The 21,670-nt window shown below is 39.2% G+C and overlaps 1 protein-coding gene across 6 annotated transcripts in view; it reads right to left on the reverse strand.

Moving 5' to 3' along the window:
- Positions 1 to 21,670, reverse strand: part of Tmem164 (transmembrane protein 164) — a 219,783-nt gene that overhangs the window by 77,473 nt on the left and 120,640 nt on the right. For all 6 annotated transcript variants that reach the window (XM_075958320.1, XM_075958324.1, XM_075958322.1 and 3 more), the window contains one exon: positions 15,501 to 15,579. In XM_075958320.1, the coding sequence (XP_075814435.1) occupies positions 15,501 to 15,579 (79 nt within the window). The remainder of the gene's footprint in view (positions 1 to 15,500; positions 15,580 to 21,670) is intronic.

Below are 21,670 nucleotides of genomic sequence, written 5' to 3' on the forward strand. Positions count from 1 at the left end.
TGTAGTGCTAAACAGATTTAATAGAAATGGGTTGATCAAGATGTGAGCGTTAGCCAATAAGAGGCTAGAAATAATGGGCCAGGCAGTGTTTAAATGAATACAATGTGTGTACTTATTTCGGGTTTAAGCTAGCCAGGTGGGATGGAACAAAGGGCCCATGCTCCTCTCAGGCAGCAGGACGCAGTCAGCTGCTCCTTTCACTACACTATTCTGTGCACGTTTGGAGTCCCCTAATTTTCTATTCTGTACTCGACTTCAATCCCATAATCTGCTACTCTGTGCACAACTTCAATCCCATAATCTCGTATTTTGTGCACGTCTTCAATCAAATAATCTCGTGTTTTGTGTACATCCTTAATCGTCTCATTTCCTATTATGTACACAATCTCAATGGCATAATCACCTACTCTGTGCAGTTTCAATCCTATAACCTCCTATTATGTGCACATCTTCAACAACCTAATCTGTTTTGTGCGTGTCTTCAATCTCCTATTCAGTGCATGTCTTCAATCCCAAAATCTCCTATTCTGTGGATGTCTTCAATCCCATAATTTCCTATTCTGTGCAAGACTTCAATAACCTAATCTTCTACTCTGTACATGTCTTAAATCCCCTAATCTCCTTTTCTGTGCTTGTCTTCAATCCCCAAATCTATTCTGTGCATGTTTTCATTCCAATTATCTCCTATTATATGCACATCTTCAATCCCATAAAACCTTCTAATCTGTGCATGTCTTCAGAACATAATCTATTCTGTGCATGCATTCAATTCCCTAATCTCCTATTTTGTGTATGTCTTCAATCTCCCGATTTCCTATTTTATTCCTTATTCAATCCTGTAATCTATTCTGTGCTATCTTCAAGCACATAATTTCCTATTCTGTGCAGTTTTCAAGCCCATAATCTCCTATTCGGTGCATGTCTTAAATCCCTTAATATACTATTCTTTGCATGTCTTCAATCCCAGAAAATCCTATTCTGTGCACATCTTCAATCCCTTAATCTCCTATACTATGTATGTCTTCTATCCCATAATCGCTATTCTGTGCACACTTTCAGTCCCACAATCTCCTATTCTGTGCACATCTTTAATCCTATAATCTCGTATTCTCTGCACATCTTGAATCTCATAATCTCATATTCTCTGCACATCTTCAATCCCATAATCTCCTGCTGTTCTCTACATGACTTCAATCCTCAAATCTATTCTGTACACCTCTTCAATTCCATAATCTCCTATAGTGTACATGTTTTCAATCCCTAATATCCTATTGTGTTCACTTCTTTAATCCCATAATCTCCTATTATGTGCAAGTCTTCAATCTCCTAATTTACTTTATGCATGTCTTCAATGCATTAATCTCCTATTCTATGCACACCTTAAATCCCATTATGTCCTATTTTATACAAATCTTCAATCTACTAATATCCTATTCTGTGCATATTTTAATCCCATAATCTCCTATTCTGTTCATGTCTTCAATCCCATAATCTCCTATTATGTGCATGTCTACAATCTGTTACTCTCCTATTCTGGGCAAATCTTCAGTCCCATAATGTCCTATTCTGTGCACGTCTTCAATCTTCTAATCTATACTGTGAACGTGTTCAATCACCTAGTCTCATTCTGTGCACGTTTTCAATCCCATAATCTCCCCTTCTCTGCACGACTACAATCCCATAATCTCCTATACTGTGCATGTCTTCAATCATCTAATCTCCTCTGGGCACGTCTTCAATCATTTAATCTCGAATTACATGCATGTCTTCAATCACATAATCTCCTATTCTGTGCATGTATTCAATCCCCTAATCTATTGTGTGCACATCTTCAATCCCCTAATTTCCTATTCTGGGCAAGGTTTCAATCCCACAATCTCCTATTCTTTGATGTCTTCAAATCCATAATCTTCTATTCTATACATGTCTTGAATTTACTAATCTCCTATTTGGTGCACATCTTCAATCCTCTAATCTATCCTATGAACATCTTCAATCCCTTAATCTTCTATATTGTGCACGTCTTCAATCCCATAATCTTTTATTGTGTGCATACCTTCAATTCCCTGATCTATTCTGTGCATGTCTTAAATCACATATCTCCTATTATGTGCATGTCATTAATTCCCTAATCTGTTAATCTGTGCACTCAAAACCCATAATCTATTATGTACATGTCTTCAATTTCTTAATCTTCTATTCTGTGTGCATGTTTTCAAACCCATAATCTCCTATTCTGTGCACATCTTCATTCTCCTAATCTCCTATTCTGTCCATGATTTCAATCCCCTAATTTCCTATGCTGTGCACGACTTCAATCCCACAATCATGTATTCTGTACACGTCTTCAATCACATGTACTTCATGTACTTTGCACGTTTTCAATCAAATAATCTCAAATTTTGTGCACATCTTTAATGTCAATAATTATGTGCACGTTTTCAATGCCATAATCACCTATTCTGTGCAGTTTCAATCCAATAACCTCCCATTATGTGCATGTCTTCAATCCCCTAATCTATTCTGTGCATGTTTTCAACCCCAATAATCTCCTATTCTGTGGACATATCCAATACCATGATCTCCTGTTCTGTGCACTCCAAATCCCATTATGTAATATTATATACACATCTAAACGTCCTAATCTAATATACTGTTAATGTTTTCAATCCCTTAATCTCCTACTCTGTGCAAGTCTTCAATCCCATAATCTCTTCTTCTGTGCACAGCTTTAATCTCATAACCTTATCTTCTATGCATGTCTTTGATCCCATAATCTCCTACTTTTATACATCTTCAATCCCTTAATCTCCTATCTGTGCATGTCTTCAATCCTACAATCTTGTATCCTGTGCAGGTCTTTAATTCCTAAACACCTATTTTGTACATGTCTTCAATCCCATAATCTCCTATTCTGTGAAAGACTTCAATAACCTTATGTCCTATTCTGTGCACATCTTCAGTCCCATAATCTCCTATTCTGCATACATCTTCAACCCAATAACCTCTTCTTCTGTGTACCTCTTCATTCCAATAACCTCTTATTCTGTACCGGCTTCAATCCAATAATCTATTCTGTTCACATCTTCAATCCAATAACCTCTTATCCTGTGCACATCTTCGATCCCATTATTTCCTACTCTGTCTGCCTTTGTTCCCTAATCTTCTCAGGGCATGCCTTCAATCACCTAATCTCCTATTATGTAGATGTCTTCAATCCCCTAATCTCCTATTATGTGCAGTTTCAATTCCATATTCTCTTCTTATTCTGTACATGTCTTCAATCTCCTAATCTCCTATTCTGTGCATGTCTTCAATCCCATAATTTCCTGTTCAATGATGACTTCAAGACCATAATCTCCTATTCTGTGCATGTCTTGAATTTAAAAATCTCCTATTCAGTGCACATCTTCAATACTCTATTCTGTGAATGTCTTCAATCCCCTAATCTCCTATTCTGTGCATGACTTCAATTCCATAATCTTTTATTTTGTGAATGCCTTCAATCCCATAATTTATTCTGTGCATGCTTTCAATCGCCTTATTTCCTATTCCATTTATGATTTCAATCCCATAATCTAATCTGTGCACTTCTGTGATCCCATAATCTCCTATTCTTTGCTCATTTTCAATCACATAATCTCCTTTTCTGTGCAACTCTTAAATCCCAAAATATCTTGTTCGGTGTACTTCTTCAATCACATAATCTCCTATTCTGTGTATGTTTTAAATAACATAATATCCTATTGTGTGCACATCTTCAATAATCTCATATTCTGTGCACATCTTCAATCCCATATTCTTCTATTTGTTGCAGTTATCAAGTCCATCCTCTCCTATTCTGTGCATGTCTTCACTTAATCTCCTGTTCTGTACTCGTTCTCAAGCACATTATCTCGCCCTTTTCTGTACATGTCTTCAATCCCATAACCTCCTACTTTGTGCACGTATTCAATCCCTTAATCTCCTATTCTGTGCACATCTTGAATCCTATAATCTTGTATTCTGTGATGGAGGAAGGTCATTGGCTAATAAAGGAACTGCCTTGGCCCATTTCATTGGTTAAGACATAGGTAGGTGGAGTAAACAGAACAGAATGCCAGGAGGAAGAGGAAGTGAGGTCAGACTCGACAGCTCTCCTCTCCAGAGCAGACGCCTCAGAGAGACACCATGCTCCCAGCTCCCAGGCAGACGCAAGCAATGAAGCTCCAACCCAGGATGGACATAGGCTATAATCGTCCCGGTAAGCGCACCTAGGGGCGCTACACAGATGATTAGAAATGGGCTAAATTAATATGTGAGAATTAGCCTAGAAGAGGCTAGATAGGAATGGGCCAAAGCAGTGTTAAAATGAATACAGTTTGTGTGTTGTTATCTCGGGGCAAAAGCTAGCCGAGCAGGCGGCTGGGGTGTTCGGGACGCAGCCCCACCGCTCATATTACTACAATTCTGTGCATGTTTTCAATCGTATAATCTATAATGTGTGTGTCTTCAATCATATAATCTACTATTCTGTGGAGGATTTCAATCCCATAATCAACTCCTATTGTGTGCACATTGTCAATCCCCTAATCTCCTATTCTGTGCATGTCTTGAATCCCATAAACTCCTAATTTGTGAATGTCTTCAATCACATAATCTATTCTGTGCATGTTTTCAATCCCCTAATCTGCCATTCTGTCCACTTCCTCAATCACATAATCTACTATTATGTGGGAGTTTCCAATCCCATAATCTCCTCCTATTCTGTGCACATTTTCAATCCCATAATTTCTTATTTTGTACATGCCTTCAATCCCCTAATCTATTGTGTGCACATCTTGAATCACAAAATCTCCTATTATGTGCACATCATCAATCCCCTAATCTCCTATTTTTTGCACTCATAACCCATTATCTCCTATTATGTACATGTCCTCAATTTCTTAATTTCCTATTCTGAACATGTTTTCAATTTCATAATCTCCTCCTATTCTGTGCACATCTTCATTCTCCTAATCTATTCTATACATACTTTCAATTCCCGAGTTTCTTATTCTGTGCACAACTTCAATCCCATAAATTGCTATTCTGTGCACGCCACCAATCACATAGTCTCGTTTTCTGTGCATGTTTTTAATCCCATAATCTCCTATTCTGTGCATGCCTTCAATCCCAGAATCTCCTATTCTGTGCATGTCTTCAATTCCATAATCTCATATTTTGTGCATGTCCTCAATCTTCTATCCTATTCTGTGTACCTTTTAAATCTCACAATCTATTCTGTTCAGTTTGAATCTCATATGCTCCTACTATGTGCATGTCTTCAATCCCATAAACTATTCTGTGCATGTCTTCAATCCCATAATCTCCTCCTATTCTGTGAATGTCTTCAATCCCATAATCTCCTAACTGTGCTCACTTCAACCACATAATTATCTCCTAATCTATGCACATCTTCAATCCCATAATCTCCTGTTCTCTGCCCATCTTCAATCCCATAATCTTTCACCGTGTGCACTCCTTCAATCCCCTAATTTATTCTGTGCATGTCTTGAACCACATATTTTCTATTATGTACACGTCTTCATTTTCTTAACCTCCTATTCTGTGTACATTTTCAATCCCATAATCGCCTCCTATTCTTTGCATGTCTTCATTCTCCTAAACTCCTATTCTGTGCAAGCTTTCAATCCCCTAATTTTGTATTCTGTGCATGTCTTCAATCTCAGAATCATCTATTCTGTACACATCTCCAATCCCATAATCTGCTATGATGTGCATGTCTTTAATCCCATAATATTTTATTTTCCTAATCTCCTATTCTGTGCAAGATTTCAATCCCAATTTTGTATTCTGTGCATGTGTTCAATCCAAGAATTTCCTATTCTGTGCACACTTTCCATTCCCTAATTTCTTATTCTGTGCACAACTTAAATCCCATAATCTCATATTCTGTGCACGTCTTCAATACCATGATCTTCTATTCTGTTCAGTAGCAGTCCCATTTCGTCCTATTATGTACACATATTCAATTAACTAATATGTGGTTCAGATTTTCAATCCCATAATCTCCTATTCTGTGCCCATCTTCAAACCCCTAATCTCTTCTACTGTGCACAGCTTCAATCCTATAATCTTGTATTCTGTGTATGACTTCTATTACATAATCCCCTACTCTGTGAAATTCTTTAATTCCCTTAAAACCTATTCTGTACATGTCTTCAATCCCATAATCTCCTATTCTGTCCAAGACATCAATCCCCTAATCTCCTATTCTGTGCATAACTTAAATCCCCTAATCTCCTATTCTGTGCATTTCTTCAATCCCAAAATCTACTATTCTGTACACGTCCTCAATCCAAAGATCTCCTATTCTGTGCACCTTTTCAATCCCATTATCTCCTACACTGTACATGTCTTCGATCTCATAAACTCCTATTATGTGCACATCTTCAATCCCCTAATCTCTTATTCTATGCAAGTTCAATCCAATGATTTCTTAGTGTGTGCATGTCTTCATTCTCCTAACCTCCTATTGTGTGCATGCTTTTAATCCTCTAATTTCCTATTCTTTGCACGACTTCAATCCCATAATCTGCTACTTTGTGCACGCCTTCAATCCAATAATCTTGTATTCTGTGCATGTCTTTAATCTTCTCATCTCCTATTATGTGCATGTTTTCAATGCCATAATCACCTATTCTGTGCAGTTTCAATCCAATAACCCCTATTATGTGCACGACTTCAATACCCTAATCTTCTATTCTGTGCATGTCTTCAATCAAAACTCTCCTATTCTGTGGTGTCTTCAATATCATGATCTCCTACTCTGTGCAGTCCCAATCTCATTGTATCCTATTATGTACACACCTTCAATTTCCTAACAAAAGGTGCTGTTCACGTTTTCAATCCCATAATCTCCTCCTATTCTGTGCATGTCTTCAATCAATATATTCTGCCCACGTCTTTAATCCCATAATCTCCTACTCTGTGCACATCTTCGATCTCATAATCTCCTATTCTGTGCAAGTCTTCAATCCCCTAATCTCCTATTCCATGTACATCTTCAATCCAATAAACTCTTATTCTGTGCACGTCTTCAATCCAATAATCTCTTATTCTGTGCATGACTTCCATCCAATAATCTATTCTATGCATGTCTTCAATCCAATAACCTCTTATTCTATGCACATCTTTGATCCCATAATCTCCTACTCTGTGCATATCTTCGATCTCATAATCTTATGTTTTGTGCATGTCTTCAATCCCCTAATCTCCTATTCTGGGCACGTCTTCAATCTCCCAATTTCCTATTCTGTGCAAATTTCAAGCCCATAATCTCCTATTCTGTGCCTGTCTTCAATACCATAATGTACTATTCTGTGCATGCCTTTAATCCCATAATATCTTATTCTGTGTGCATCTTATATCTGCCAATCCTCTATACTGTGTATGTCTTTTATCCCATAATCCTAATCTATTCTGCACTCGTTTTCAATCACATTATCTCCTCCTATTCTGTGCACAACTCCAATACTCTAATATATTCTGTGCACGTCTTCAGTCCCATAATATTCAATTCTGTGCAATTCCTCAATCCCATAATCTTTAATTCTTAAACACATTCAATACCCTAATCTCCAATTCTGTGCATGTCTTCAATCACATAATCTATTATGTGCACGTCTTCAATCCCAAAATATCCTATTCTGTGTACTCTCAACCCATAATCTCCTATGATGTACATGTCTTCAATTACCTAATCTCATATTCTATTCATGTTTTCAATCACATAATCTCCTCCTATTCTGTGCACGTCTTAAATACCCTAATCTCTTAATCTGTGCATGTCTTCAATCCTAAAATCTCCTATTCTGTGCATATTCAATCACATACTCTATTCTGTGCACGTCTTGAATTCCATAATCTCCTATTCTGTGCATGTTTTGAATCCCATAATTTCTTATTCTGTGCATTTCCAATCCAATAACCACCTATTCTGAACATGCCTTCAATCTCCTAATTTCCTATTCCGTGCCAACTCCAATCCCATAATCTCCTGTTGTGCATGCTTTCAATCCCCTGATCTCCTGTTGTGAGTACATCTTCAATTACATAATCTGCTATTCTGAGCACACCTTCAATCCCATAACCTCCTATTCTGTTGACATCTTCAATCCAACAATTTGTATTCTGTGCCTATCTCCAATCCCAGAATATCCTTTTTTGTATGCATGACTTCGATCACATAATCTCCTATTCTGTGCATGTCTTCAATCTCCTAATCTCCTATTCTTTGCATGTCTTCAATCCCATAATCTCTTATTCTGTGCAGGACTTCAATCTTCTAATCTCCTAAACTGTGCACGTTTTCAATCCCATAATTTCCTCATGATCTATGCACATTTTCAATTATCTAATCTATTCTGTGAACGTCTTCAATCCCCCAATTTCCTATTCTGTACATGTCTTCAATCCCATAATCTCCTATTCTGTGCACGTCTTCACTCCTCTAATCTATTTTGTGCACCTCTTCAACCCCCTAATATTCTATCCTTGCACGTCTTCAATCCCATAATCTCTTCTGTGAATTCCTTCAATTCCATAATCTCCTACTCTGTGCATGTCTTCAATCCCAAAATCTCCTATTTTGTGCAAGTCTTCAATCCCCTAATCTCTTTTCATGTTCACATCTTCAATTAGTTAATGTCCTATTCTGTGCAGTCTTAAACCCGTTATCTCATATTCTTTGCACGTCTTCAGTCCCCTAGTCCAATCTGTGCATGTCTTCAATCCTTTAATCTCTTATTCTGTGCACGTCTTCAACCCTCTAATCTACTCTGTGCACATCTTTAATCCCCAAATCTCCTATTCTGTACATGTCTCCAATCCCATAATCTCGTAATCTATACAGGTCTTAAATCCCATCATCTCATATTCCTTGCACATTTTCAATCAAATGATCTCGTATTCTTTGTAAGTCTTCAGTCCCCTAATCTAATCTGTGCACGTCTTCAATCCCCTAATCTCCTACTCTGTGCACATCTTCAATCCTCTAATCTGTGCATGTCTTAAATCCCCTAATCTATTATTCTGTCCACATCTTGAATCCCATAATCTCCTATATGTGAATGTCTTCAATCCCATAATTTCCTATACTGTGCATGTCTTGAATCCCATCATCTCCTATTCTGTGCACGTTTTCAATCACATAATCTTTTAATTTGTGTATAACTTCAATCCTCTAGTCTCCTATTCTGTGCATCTCTTCAATCCCATAATCTCCTGTTCAGTGCACTTTCAATCCAATAACCTCCTATTATGTGCACATCTTCAATACACTAATCTCCTAGTCTGTGGATGCCTTCAAGACCTTAATCTCCTCCTATTCTGTGTATGCCTTCAATCCCCTAATCTCCTATTCTGTGCACGTCTTCAATCCCTAATCTCCAATTTTGTGCACGTCTTCAATCCCTAATCTCCAATTCTGTGCACAACTTCAATCCCATTATCTCCAATTCCTTGCATGTCTAAATTCTCCTAATCTTCTATTCTGTGCACAATTTCAATCCCCTAATTTCCTATTTTGTGCATGACTTCAATCTCATAATTTCCTACTCTGTGCACGCCTTTAATCTCATATTCTGTGCATGTCCTCAATCACATAATCTCGCATTTTGTGCACATCCACAATCTTCTAAACTCCTCCCCTGTGCACGTTTTCAATGCCATAATCTATTTTGTGCAGTCTAAATCCCATAATCTCCTATTCTGTGTACGTCTACAATCCCATAAACTCCTATTCTATGCACATCTTAAATCCCATAGTCTCCTATTTTGTGCACGCCTACAATCCTAAAATCTCTGATTTTGTGCACATATTCAATCACACAATCTTCTATTCTGTGCACGTCTTGAATCCCATACCTCCTGTTCTGTGCTCATTTGAATCCCATAATCTCTTCCTATTCTGTGTATGACTTCATTCTTCTAATCTCTTATTCTGAGCATGCTTTCAATCCCAATTAACTATTGTGTGCATGTCTTTATCCCATAATCTGCTATTCTGTGCATGCCTTCAATCCCATAACCTCATATTCTGAACACATCTTCAATCACGTAATATCATATTGTGCGCACGTCTTCAATCCCATAATCTCATAATATGTATATGTATTCAATCCCATAATCTTATATTCTTTGCAAATTTTCAAACAAATAATCTCGTATTTTGTGCAGGTCTTCAATCTTCAAATCTCCTGTCGTGTGCATGTTTTCAATGCTATAATATCCTATGCAGTGCAGTTTCAATCCAATAACCTCCTATTCAGTGCACATCTTCAATACCATAATATCCTAGTCTGTGGACATCTTCAATCCCCTAATCTCCTCCTATTCTGTTCATGCCTTCAATACCCTAATCTCCTATTCTGTGCACAGGTTCAATGACATAATCTCCAATTCTGTGCATGTGTTCAATCCCATAACCCGTTTTTATGTGCACTTCTTCAACCCCCTAATCTATTCTGTGCAAGTCTTCAATCCCATTATCTCCTGTGCATGTTCACAATCCCACAATCTCATATTTTGTGCACATCTTAAATCTTCTAATTTCCTATTCTGTGCATGTCTTCAATCCCATAATCTTGTATTCTGTTCATGCCTTATATCCCCTAATCTAATCTGTGCAATCTTCAATTACATAATCTCCTATTCTGTGCATTCTCTACCCATAATCTCCTATTTTGTATGCCTTTTCAATCACATAATCTTTTCCTATTCTGTGCACATCTTAAATCCCCTAATCTATTATTCTGTCCACATCTTCAATCCCATAATATCCTATATGTGAAAGTCTTCAATTTTATAATCTTCTATTCTGTTCACGCCTTCAATCCCTTAGTCTTCTATTCTGTGCACGTCTTCAATCCCATAATTTCTTATACTGTGCATGTCTTGAATCCCATCATCTCCTATTCTGTGCACATCTTCAATCCCATAATCTTTTAATATGTGTACAACATCAATCCCCTAGTCTCCTATGTATGTCTTCAATCCCATAATCTCCTATTCAGTGCAGTCCCAATCGCATTATGTCCTATTATGCACACATCTTCAATTTCCTAATCTAATATGGTGCTCACATTTTTAATCCCATAATCTCCTATTCTGTGTACGTCTTCAATCCTCTAATCTCTTCTTCTGTGCACAGCTTCAATCCCATAAACTTATATTCTGTGCATGTCTTTGATCCCATTATCTCCTATTTTGTGCAAGTCTTTAATTCACTAAACACCTATTGTGTATATATCTTCAATACCATAATATCCTATTCTCTGCACGTCTTAAATTCCCTAATCTATTCTCTGCACGTTTCAAGCTTCGACTCTCCTATTCTGTACATGATTTCAATACCATAATCTCCTCATATTCTGTGCACATCTTCAATAATATATTCTTTGTATGTCTTTAATCCCCTAATCTCCTATTCTGTGCATGTTTTCAATCCCATAATCTCCTATTATGTACATGTCTTTACTCCTCTAATCTATTCTGTACACATATTCAATCCCCTAATTTCCTATTATGTGCACGTCTTCAGTCCTGTAATATTTTATTCTGTGCCCATCTTCAATCCCATAATCTCCTATTATGTATACATCTTCAATCCCCTAATCTCCTATTTCGTGCACGTCTACAATCTTCCAATCTCCTATTCTGTTCAATACATCAATCCCATAATCTCCTATTCTAGTCATGTCTTAAAACCCCTAATCTATTCTGTGCATGTATTCATTCACATAATCAATTTTGTGCACGTATTCAATGCCCTAATCTCCTATTCTGAGTATCTCTTCAATTCCCTAACCTCCTATCTTTGCATGTCTTCAATCCCATAATCTGCTCTTCTGTGAACACCTTCAATCCCATAATTTCCTATTCTGTGCACATCTTCAATCCCATAACCTCTTATCTTGTGCACTTCTTCAAGCCCCTAATCTCCTATTCTGTGCACGTCTGCAATCGCATAATCTCTTATTCTGTGCAGTCTTCAAACCCATAATCTCCTATTCTTTGCAGGACTTAATTCCCCTAATCAATCTGTGTTTGTCTTCAATCCCCTAATCTCCTAACCTGTGCAATTCTTCAATCCCATAATTTATTATGTGTCTTTAATCCCATAATCTCCTACTATTCTGTGAAAGTCTTCAGTCACCTTATTTCCTATTGTGCGCACGACTTCAATCCCATAATCTTCTATTCTGTGCACATCTTCAAGCACCTAATCTCCTATTTTTTGTATGTCTTCAATCCCCTAAATCTCCTATTCTGTGCACGTCTTCAATCCCTTAATATCCATTCTGTGTATGCCTTCAATACCATAATCTCCTGTTCATGTCTTCAATCACCTAATCTACTCTTCTGTCCACGTTTTCAATCCCATAATCTCATATTCTGTGCATGCCTTCAATCCTGTAATCTATTCTGTGCACATATTCAATCCCCTAATTTCTTATTCTGTGCATGTCTGCTATTTCATAATAATTTATTCTGTGCATGTCTTCAATTCCCATAATCTATTACGTACATGTCTTGAATCCCCTAATCTCCTCTTCTGTGCATGTCTTCAATTACCTAATCTTCTATTTTGTGCACGTTTTCAATCCCCAAATCTCCTATTGTGTGTACATCTTCAATCCGATAAACTGCTACTCTGAGCACAACTTCAAACCCATAATCTCCTATTCTGTGCATGTCTTCACTCCTCTAAATTATTCTGTGCCCATCTTAAATCCCCTAATTTCCTATTCTGTGCACGTCTTCAGTCCCATAATATTTATTCTGTGCATATCTTCAATCCCATATTCTCCCATTATGCACACATCTTCAATCCCCTAATCTCATAGTCTGAGCATGCCTTCAATCTCCTAATATCCTATTCTGTTCAATACATCAGTCCCATAATCTCCTATTCTGTGCATGTCTTCAATCCTCTGATCTATGCTGTGCACATCTTTGATCCCCTAATCTCCTATTTTGTCCACTTCTTCAATCCCATAATCTTTTATTATGTTCATGCCTTCAATCACCTAGTCTCTGATTATGTGCATCTCTTCAATCCCATAATCTCCTATTCTGTGCATGTCTTCAATCCCCTAATCTCTTATTCTGTGCATGTCTTCAAACCCCTAATCTGTTCTGTGCATGATTTCAGTACCATAATCTATTCTGTGCATGTCTTCAAACCTCTATTCTCTGCACATATTTAATCCCATAATCTACTCTGTGCACCTCTTCAATCCCCTAATCTACTATCCTCTCATGTCTTCAATCCCATAATCTTCTCTTCTGTGAACACCTTCAATCCCATAATCTCTTCTGTGCACGTCTTTAGTCCCATAATCTCCTATTCTGTGCACATCTTCAATCTCCTAATCTATTCTGTGCACTTCTTCAATCACATAATCTCCTATTCTGTGCAGTCTTCAAGCCCATAATCTTCTATTATTTGTATGTCTTCAGTCCCCTAATCTAATCTGTGCACATCTTCAATCCGCTAATCTCCTATTCTACGCAAGTCTTCACTCCCATAATCTTCTATTCTGTGTACGTCTTCAATCCCCTAATCTCCTATTCTATGCAAGACTTCAATCCGATAATCTCCTGTTCTGTGTACGTCTTCAATTCCCTAATCTATTCTATGTATGTCTTCAATCCCATAATCTCCTTTTCTGTGCATGTCTTCAATCCCCTAATCTCCTATTATGTGCACATCTTTAATACTGTAATCTATTCTGTGCACATCTTCAGTCCCATAATATTTTATTCTGTGCACATCTTAAATCACATAATCTTTTATTCTGTGAACACCTTCAATCCCATAATCTCCTATTCTGTGCATGTCTTCAATCCCATAATCTTTTATTCTGTGTATGCCTTCAATCCCATAATTTTTTATTCTGTGCATGCCTTCAATTCCCTAATCTATTCTTTTCATGTCTTTAATCCCATAATCTCCTGTTCACATCTTCAATCCCATAATCTCCTATTATGTGCACTTCTCCAATCCCCTGATCTTCTATTTTGTGGATGTATCAGTCCCATAATCTCCTATTATGTGCATGTCTTCAATCTCCTAATCTATTCTGTGCACGTCTTCAATTCCATAATCTCCATTTCTGTGCATTTCTTCAATCCTATAATCTCCTAGTCTGTGTACTTCTATCCAATAATCTCCTATTCTGTACAGATTATGCCTTCAATCTCCTAAACTCCTATTCTGTGCAGTCTTGAATCCCATAATCTCTTATTCTGGGCACGTTTCCAATCCCATAATCCTTTCCTATTCTCTACATGTCTTCAATCCTCTAATCTTTTATTCTGTGCACATCTTCAATCCCATTATTTCCTATTATTTGCAGTCTTTAAGCCCATAATCTCCTATTTTGTGCATGTTTTCAATCCCCTTATCTCCTAATCTTTGCATGTCTTCAATCCTATAATATATTCCCTGCACGTGTTCAATCCCATAATCTCCTATTCTGTGCACGTCTTCAATCCCATAATATCCTATTCTGTGCATGGCTTCAGTCTCTTAATATTCTCTGTGCACTTCTTCAATTCCCTAATCTCTTCTCTGTAGTCTTCAATCCCATAATCGCATATGCTATGCTTTCTTCAATCCCATAATACCCTATTCTGTGCACATCTTCAATCACTTAATTTCCTATTCTGTGAAGTCTTCAATCCCATAATCTCCTATTCTGTGCGTGTCTTCAATCCCATAATCTCCTATTCTGGGCACAGTTTCAATCCCATAATCTATTCCCATTCTGTGCACATCTTAAATCCTTTAATCTCCTATTCTGTGCATGTCTTCAATCCCATAATCTCCTATTCTGTGCAGTTTCAATCCCATAATCTATTCTGTGTACAGAATAGAATCTCATAGTCTCCTTTCCTGTGCACGTCTTCAATCCCCTAATCTCCTTTTCTGTGCACGTCTTCAATCTGCTAATCTCCTATTCTGTGCACATCTTCAATCCCATAATCTCTTAGTCTGTGTATGTTTAGCCCCTTTCCGTAGCTTTTCTGGTTCTGAGACAATGGACTCAAAGAGCAAGATTGAAGTCTCTTTCTTGAGAAGATGGAGTACCTTCTTTCTCTCCTAATCTGAGGTGCACAATGGCGCAGGGGGAGGCAGAAGCTTAAGAATGACACAGTGTGCTGGGTTCCATGCACATCCCAGGCCACCACCAAGAACCCAACACCGAGGTTCTGTGACAGGCAGTCAGTGGTACCATGCTCAAAGACTAGGGATGATTCTGAACAGTGCCCAGACTCTTTGCAGGCCTCTTTCATGCCCCAGCGCCTGGTGGCCGACATTAAGCATGCTGTAGACACTCAGCCAAGCAGCACCCAAGATCTTAGTAGGCACCCAAAAGAATGTAACCCCTCCAGATAGAGAGAAAGGAAAGGCGTGGAGAGTCCAGAGGCGTGTGCTATGCTGGTCTTACCTCCTTTCCAAAGCAGGTAGATGGGGACCACATAGAGCATAACATGCTGAATGTAGTAAATCTCCAGTTCAAAGGGGAGCTGTGTGGAGAAGAAAGAGAGACATTCAGAACAGACAGCGCATTAGACTCTGCTAGACACCCTTAGCCTTCAGGACCCACAAGGTGGCAATCGCGACATTCCATCCTTTCACCTCCTGTCACAATACAAAAAAAAAAGAATAAAACGATTGAACTTTCTCATCTCATCTGGCATATTCCAAGCTGTATTTTACAGAAATGGCACAAGGAAAACTATCTACCAGGAAAAGTGTATTCAAATTGAATGGATGTCACATGTAGCAACATATCCACTCGGAGATGCACCATGAAGACCACTGGTGAAAAACGAACTTCAGTGGTTTGTATGGTGCTTTCTGAAGTGTTTCCTTAGGAAAAATATATTTCTACCAGGCAGTGGTGGCACACGGCTTTAATCCCAGCACTTGGAGGCAGAGGCAGACGGACCTCTGTGAGATCAAGGCTAGCCTGGTATACAGAGCTAGTTCTAGGTCAGCCAAGGCCACCAAAAAAACCTGTCTGTCTGTCTCTGTGCCTCTCTCTCTCTCTCTCTCTCTCTATATATATATATATATATATATATATTATATATATATATATATATATATATATTACTAATAATACTCTGTAGAATACATTTGAAGAAACAACCTTATAGTTCCACTCTTGGAAAAGCAGATGGCAGAGAATTTAAAAGTTTACTTCTCATTTGAAAAGAACATTCAATGGAGGGTTTAATAAACTCATATTCAAATGAAAAAAAAAAGAGAAACCCTAGGTGTGGTCAAGTCCAGCTCCAAGAATAATGCGTTTCCCCATGGGATCCCTGGGTGTCTGTTGAGGGTTTACCCTATTTTAGAGTGAGTACTAAGGAGCGCGGCCAATTCTGACAGTTTTGCAGAAAGACCTTCCTTGCCCTCCCCACGTCCAACACTCTCTCACCCATTTCCTATCTCTCTCAAAACAGAACTGCTGAGAGGATGAAAAAGAATATAAGGATATGCTGTATGAAATCCTCAAAGAATTAATTTTTAAAAGACCAAAATGAAAAAAAGACAACATAAAATAAAACTCAGTGCTGGACTACTAACTCTGGAGAAAAAAAAAATTGCCAGGTGGTTCATTCAAGGCAAAGTCTCAAGCCCTGGCGCGCATACCTACACACACCCACACACAATACACACAGACACCAAGGCAAGCCCACGAGACAAGAACTCCAGAGGTGTCAGCTGCTTCCCTGCTCCCTTCAGTGTAAGCGCAGAATCAAGTCTGTGTGCTAATGAGAGGAAACAGTTATAGGAACTAAAGCACATGAGCCCAAGGTTGCCTTGTGCCAGGAGCTGAAACCAAGACTTAGCAGCATTCCCAGAATGGTAGCTGGGCCAACTGTGGACCCTGGACACAGACAATGGGTCTTGACTACAGAATTCCACACTGAAGGAAAATTTCCCAGGGGCCGAGATTATACACAGCTACTACTTTATGTTCACAGAGGAATGTCTAAACCCAGAAAAGGAGACAAGGTTCCAAACCAGTCTGCAGAACAAGCCACAGCTGGTTATGCCATCTGTCACACAGCATCACTAGCAGAAGGCTGGTATGGCAGCCTAAGAGACTCCAATGTGAACCTAATTGATTTGGTTAAGAATGATTATAGTGGTTTTAATTTGGGGTATTATTTATGCTTTTCAAATATTTTTATACAAAGAGCTATTCAATCTCTCACCTTTGATAGATAAGGAACCTAAGGCACAGAGGCAAATGAGGGGTTGGAGGGTAGGGGTAACAATTATTTCAATGAAGTCACCTAAAATGAGACAAGGAATCCCAGGATGGTTTGACTCTCTGGGTAAAGTCATAACACTGACCACTCTCCAAAATGAGCCTGAAGTCAGGCTACCATCCCATAGTATGGAACACAAAACCAAATCAAGGTTGTGTGTCCAACAGTCACTGTGAATTGCCATGTGATTCTGCTGCCCACCTGTACCCTGTACCCATTTGCCCATGCCTCCTGTAGAGCCCTCTGAGAAAGCAAAGCATCCACCTGCATGTCCTGGTAGGCGGCTGAGCACACTGGCTTTAAGATACGCCATTCAAGCTTGCTATGTCTGTGTTTGAGATTTGACTCTGTTACTTAACATGCCTATGTCTTTGGGCAAGTCACCTAACCACTCCACTCAATTTCTTGGGATCAACTAAATGGAAGGAATTATGGTGTTCTAAGATAGATATATAATTTATATAGTGCTTCATGAGAGACAAGAACTACTATGACAGAAACATTTTGTAAACTATTAACTATACTGCCTCAACTATCTGTTTTTCAGATAAGAAACTGGGGCCCAGAAAGGTAAGATAACTTACATCTCATTGTGGAGGCAGGATTCAAATGCATGCATGCTGACCTCAAATAGATAATCTCAGGCAGTATACATTCAGCTTTTACTCAGTATCTTTTGGGTGTGTGTGGGGGGGGGGGGTTGATTCTAAGATCCCACTACCACATTCCAAAATCTGAAGATGTTCAAGTCCCTAGCAAAAAAGTAATACAGCCCTTGTATATAAACATCTGCCTAGACATTTTAGGGTTAGGGGGATTCTATTCCACTTTTTAATTTTCCTTTTACTTCATGTGTATGGGTGGTTTGCCTGCATGTATGTCTGTGCGCCATGAGCATGCAGTATCCACAGAAGTCAGAGAGGTCATATGATCCCCTGGAACTGGAGTTATATGTGGTTTGAGCTCCATGTGGGTTCTGGGAATTGAACCTGAGTCCTCTGGAAGAGCAAACAGTGCTCATAGCCACTTAACTTTATCTCTCCAGACCCCTTTAATTAATAATCCATTTATTTATTTTAGGTGTATATGTGTGTGCCTGAGTGTATACGTGCAGTGCCACAGAGGCCAGGAGGGCACCAGGCCTCTAGAAACAAAGTTACAAGTGGCTGTGAGCTGCCCAATGTGGGTCCTGGGAACTGAACCTGGGTCCTCTGAAAGAACAGGGCATATGCTCTTAACCACTGAGCCACCTCTCTAGTACCTGCCTAGATATTTTAGCCCAGGCCTGGTCACATGGCCCCAAGACAACTATGAATGCAGGCCACACACACATGAGTAAATGACAATGTCATGTCACAATGTCAAAAGGCTAGATATCCCTGTTAAATTATATCTAGATGACTTATAATCCCTAATGTAAATGTCAATGCTGAAAAAAAGAGATCCCTCATACTGTGCTGAGCAGGGAATAACAACAAAAGTCTGAACTTGTTTAGCATAGACTTGTGTTTACAATACATGCAATCCAGTCAGTGAATCTGTGCATGCAGAATCTATGGTAGACACATCTATGGCTGAAGAACTCTACTGTGCCCTGCTCAGTACCCCCTCCAAAAGCCTGCCCCACAGAAGGCGCTGATGCAGAAAGCCACTGTTCTCAACCAGAGTGGTAACAGTGATAGCAAAGATGGGTGCTGTCATGGAACTAGAACATGTCTCTACTTGTCTCTCTACATTTTTATGTGGCCCAGCCCCTTCCTGTTCAAATGATTACCACCTTCATAGTCTGCTCTGCCCGATGTCACTCCCACACACGTCAGAGTGGCTAATCTTTGCCTGTAATGAAGGTTTCCTGAGCCTCTTTACCAGACCTCATCTGGAGTACCCAAGACCCTGTTCCCACCTATTCAAATGCATGCAGTGAGGGGTGTCTCACTCCCATTTGAGAGTTCTCTACAATATGATGCCAGAAAGAAAGCTGAAATAAGAACAGAGGCCAAATCACAAGGATTAGGCAGGGGGAAGACACAACGGTGGCAATGTGAGAGAATGGAGAGAAAGGGACAACAGAACTGAGAGCTGTAGAGCCATCACACTAACAGTAGGAAAAAGGGAGCAAAAACCAATCCAAAACTCACAACTACAACAAAAAAGAAGGGAGCCAAATGGCAGCTGAAAATCCAGCATTTACCACTTAATAGCAAATTATACTTACTAAGCACTTCTATTAAGCACTGTGTGATGTGTTAAATAAAGTTTTCTGCATTATTGTAACATTTAATTAGTGCAAATTTCCAATGCAGTTGTTAAAGGAGGAAATGGCTAGACACATTTGACAGATAAGAAAAACTTAATGGCTTTTTTTCCACAGCAAACATCCTGGGGCAACAGCCACAGCCTCCCTACCTGGGGCTACAGCCACAGCCTCCCTCCCTGGGGTAACAGCCACAGCTTCCCTATGCTGATGCAACTCAAAGTCAAAAGCAACAAAAAAGGTTATGAGCAAAACAGATCATTAACTTTTTTTCCCTCACTTCCAAGTCAAGATGATTTTTAGCATAAAAGGAAATCAGATGGGAAAATTATCAAATCCGTGTCTAGAACAAAGGCCACAATTTGCTTCCTTCCATCTCACAAACTTGATCATAGTTTTTGCTATGGAGACGGAGCCCAGTGGACCCTCCATCCTTGTTTCTACTACAATCACCAAAAGATGGCCAAGACACCGGGTGATCAGGAAAAACCGGAGTTCTAACTTCCCTATGTCTCTGTCCGTCCCCTCCTCTGTCTCATTTCTCACTTTTTGAAGTCCTCCTCTATATTCTGGGTCCCTCTGGTCATCATTAACACCATCCCCTCTATTTTTCATCACAGCCCAACACTTTCTTATTCTAAAATACTTCAGTAGCTCCGTGAAGACGCTGATGTCCTCACGGGCCTCTCAAGGGATGGCTGCTCCCCCTCCCCTCACTGCAGGCTCTTCACTGCTTGGGTGATGCACTTGCCTTAGCTAGCAGAGCTACTCCGAAGTCAGGTGGAATGTGGGTCTGAACTGCAAGAGAGCTGGAGAAGATGAGAAGAGATGCAAATGAGACAAGTGTACCTAGGTTACAAAATGGGTGTAAACACACATATGCTGGATGAAATTGTGAAATGCACAGAACTCATACCAGGTTCTTCAAGCACTCCAAAGTAACACCTTATGCCCTCCACTTTGCAGACTCCACCCTCTTTCAAGAAGATAGAATGGATGGGGAGATGGAAGCTCTAGCTAAGAGGCAGTGGCAATACAGAGGCATAACTGTTAACACTGGAAAAGGCTAAATGCATTTATAGACTGGAAGTAGATGGAGAGAAGTGCAAACAGCAAGGGCAGAAAGTACTAGACAGAGGACAGGGCTCAAAACACAGAGTAAAGGTGAGCCTTAGGCTCCCCAGAGATAAAGAAGGACAGGTTGGGATAAGAATAACTGTATGCAGGTAGGGTACATGCTTTGTGTTGGAGAAACTGATGATACCATATTACAGGAGACTTGGTATCACTAAAGGAGTTGTGTGTAGGGCTGGCAAGATAGCTCGGCAGGTAAAAATGCTTGCTGTCCAAGTCTGATGACAAGACTTCAATCCTCAGATCCCATGGGGCAAGAACAGAACCAACTCCTGAAGACTGCCCTCTGACACCCCCTCACATACATACACACCCATACACACATACCCCCCACCACCACACAGAAGAACAAATAACAATAAATAATTTTATTATAAAATAGTTCATATCTGATGTCAGGATGTTCCAAAACTTAATCTGTATCCTACCACCCTCCCTCATTTTTTGTTTTTTGAGACAGTTTCTCTGTGGATATCTATGGCTGTACTGTAAACTCACTATGTAGACCAAGCTGGCTTTGAACTCACAGAGACCTGCTTCCCTCTGCCTCCTGAGAGCTGGGATCAAAGGTGTGTACCATTAGGTCTGGCAATCCACATCCTTTTAAATGGGAAAGGATACAGCCCAGAGGTACAATTGCTCTTGGCATTGTTCCTTCCAGCAACATTTGGCTTTGGAACAGTTCATCTTCACTAACTAATCACAGACTTTAACTAGCAAATTGAGACCACAAATTTCTTTGAATCAAGTTCTGCCTGTTAGAGGAGTCACAAGAGGAGGCCTACAACCTAGATAACCATCAGTAAAGAGCTAGTTAAATAAGCCACAATACATTCAGGGAACATTAATATTATGGAAACACAAAACATCAGGAATATGGACTATTCTATAAGGTAACTATACAAAGCCATACCATGAAGGGGGTGAGCTGTTCTTAGACTA

This window comes from Microtus pennsylvanicus, chromosome X (genome assembly GCF_037038515.1).
Source record: "Microtus pennsylvanicus isolate mMicPen1 chromosome X, mMicPen1.hap1, whole genome shotgun sequence".
Lineage (NCBI taxonomy): Eukaryota > Metazoa > Chordata > Mammalia > Rodentia > Cricetidae > Microtus > Microtus pennsylvanicus.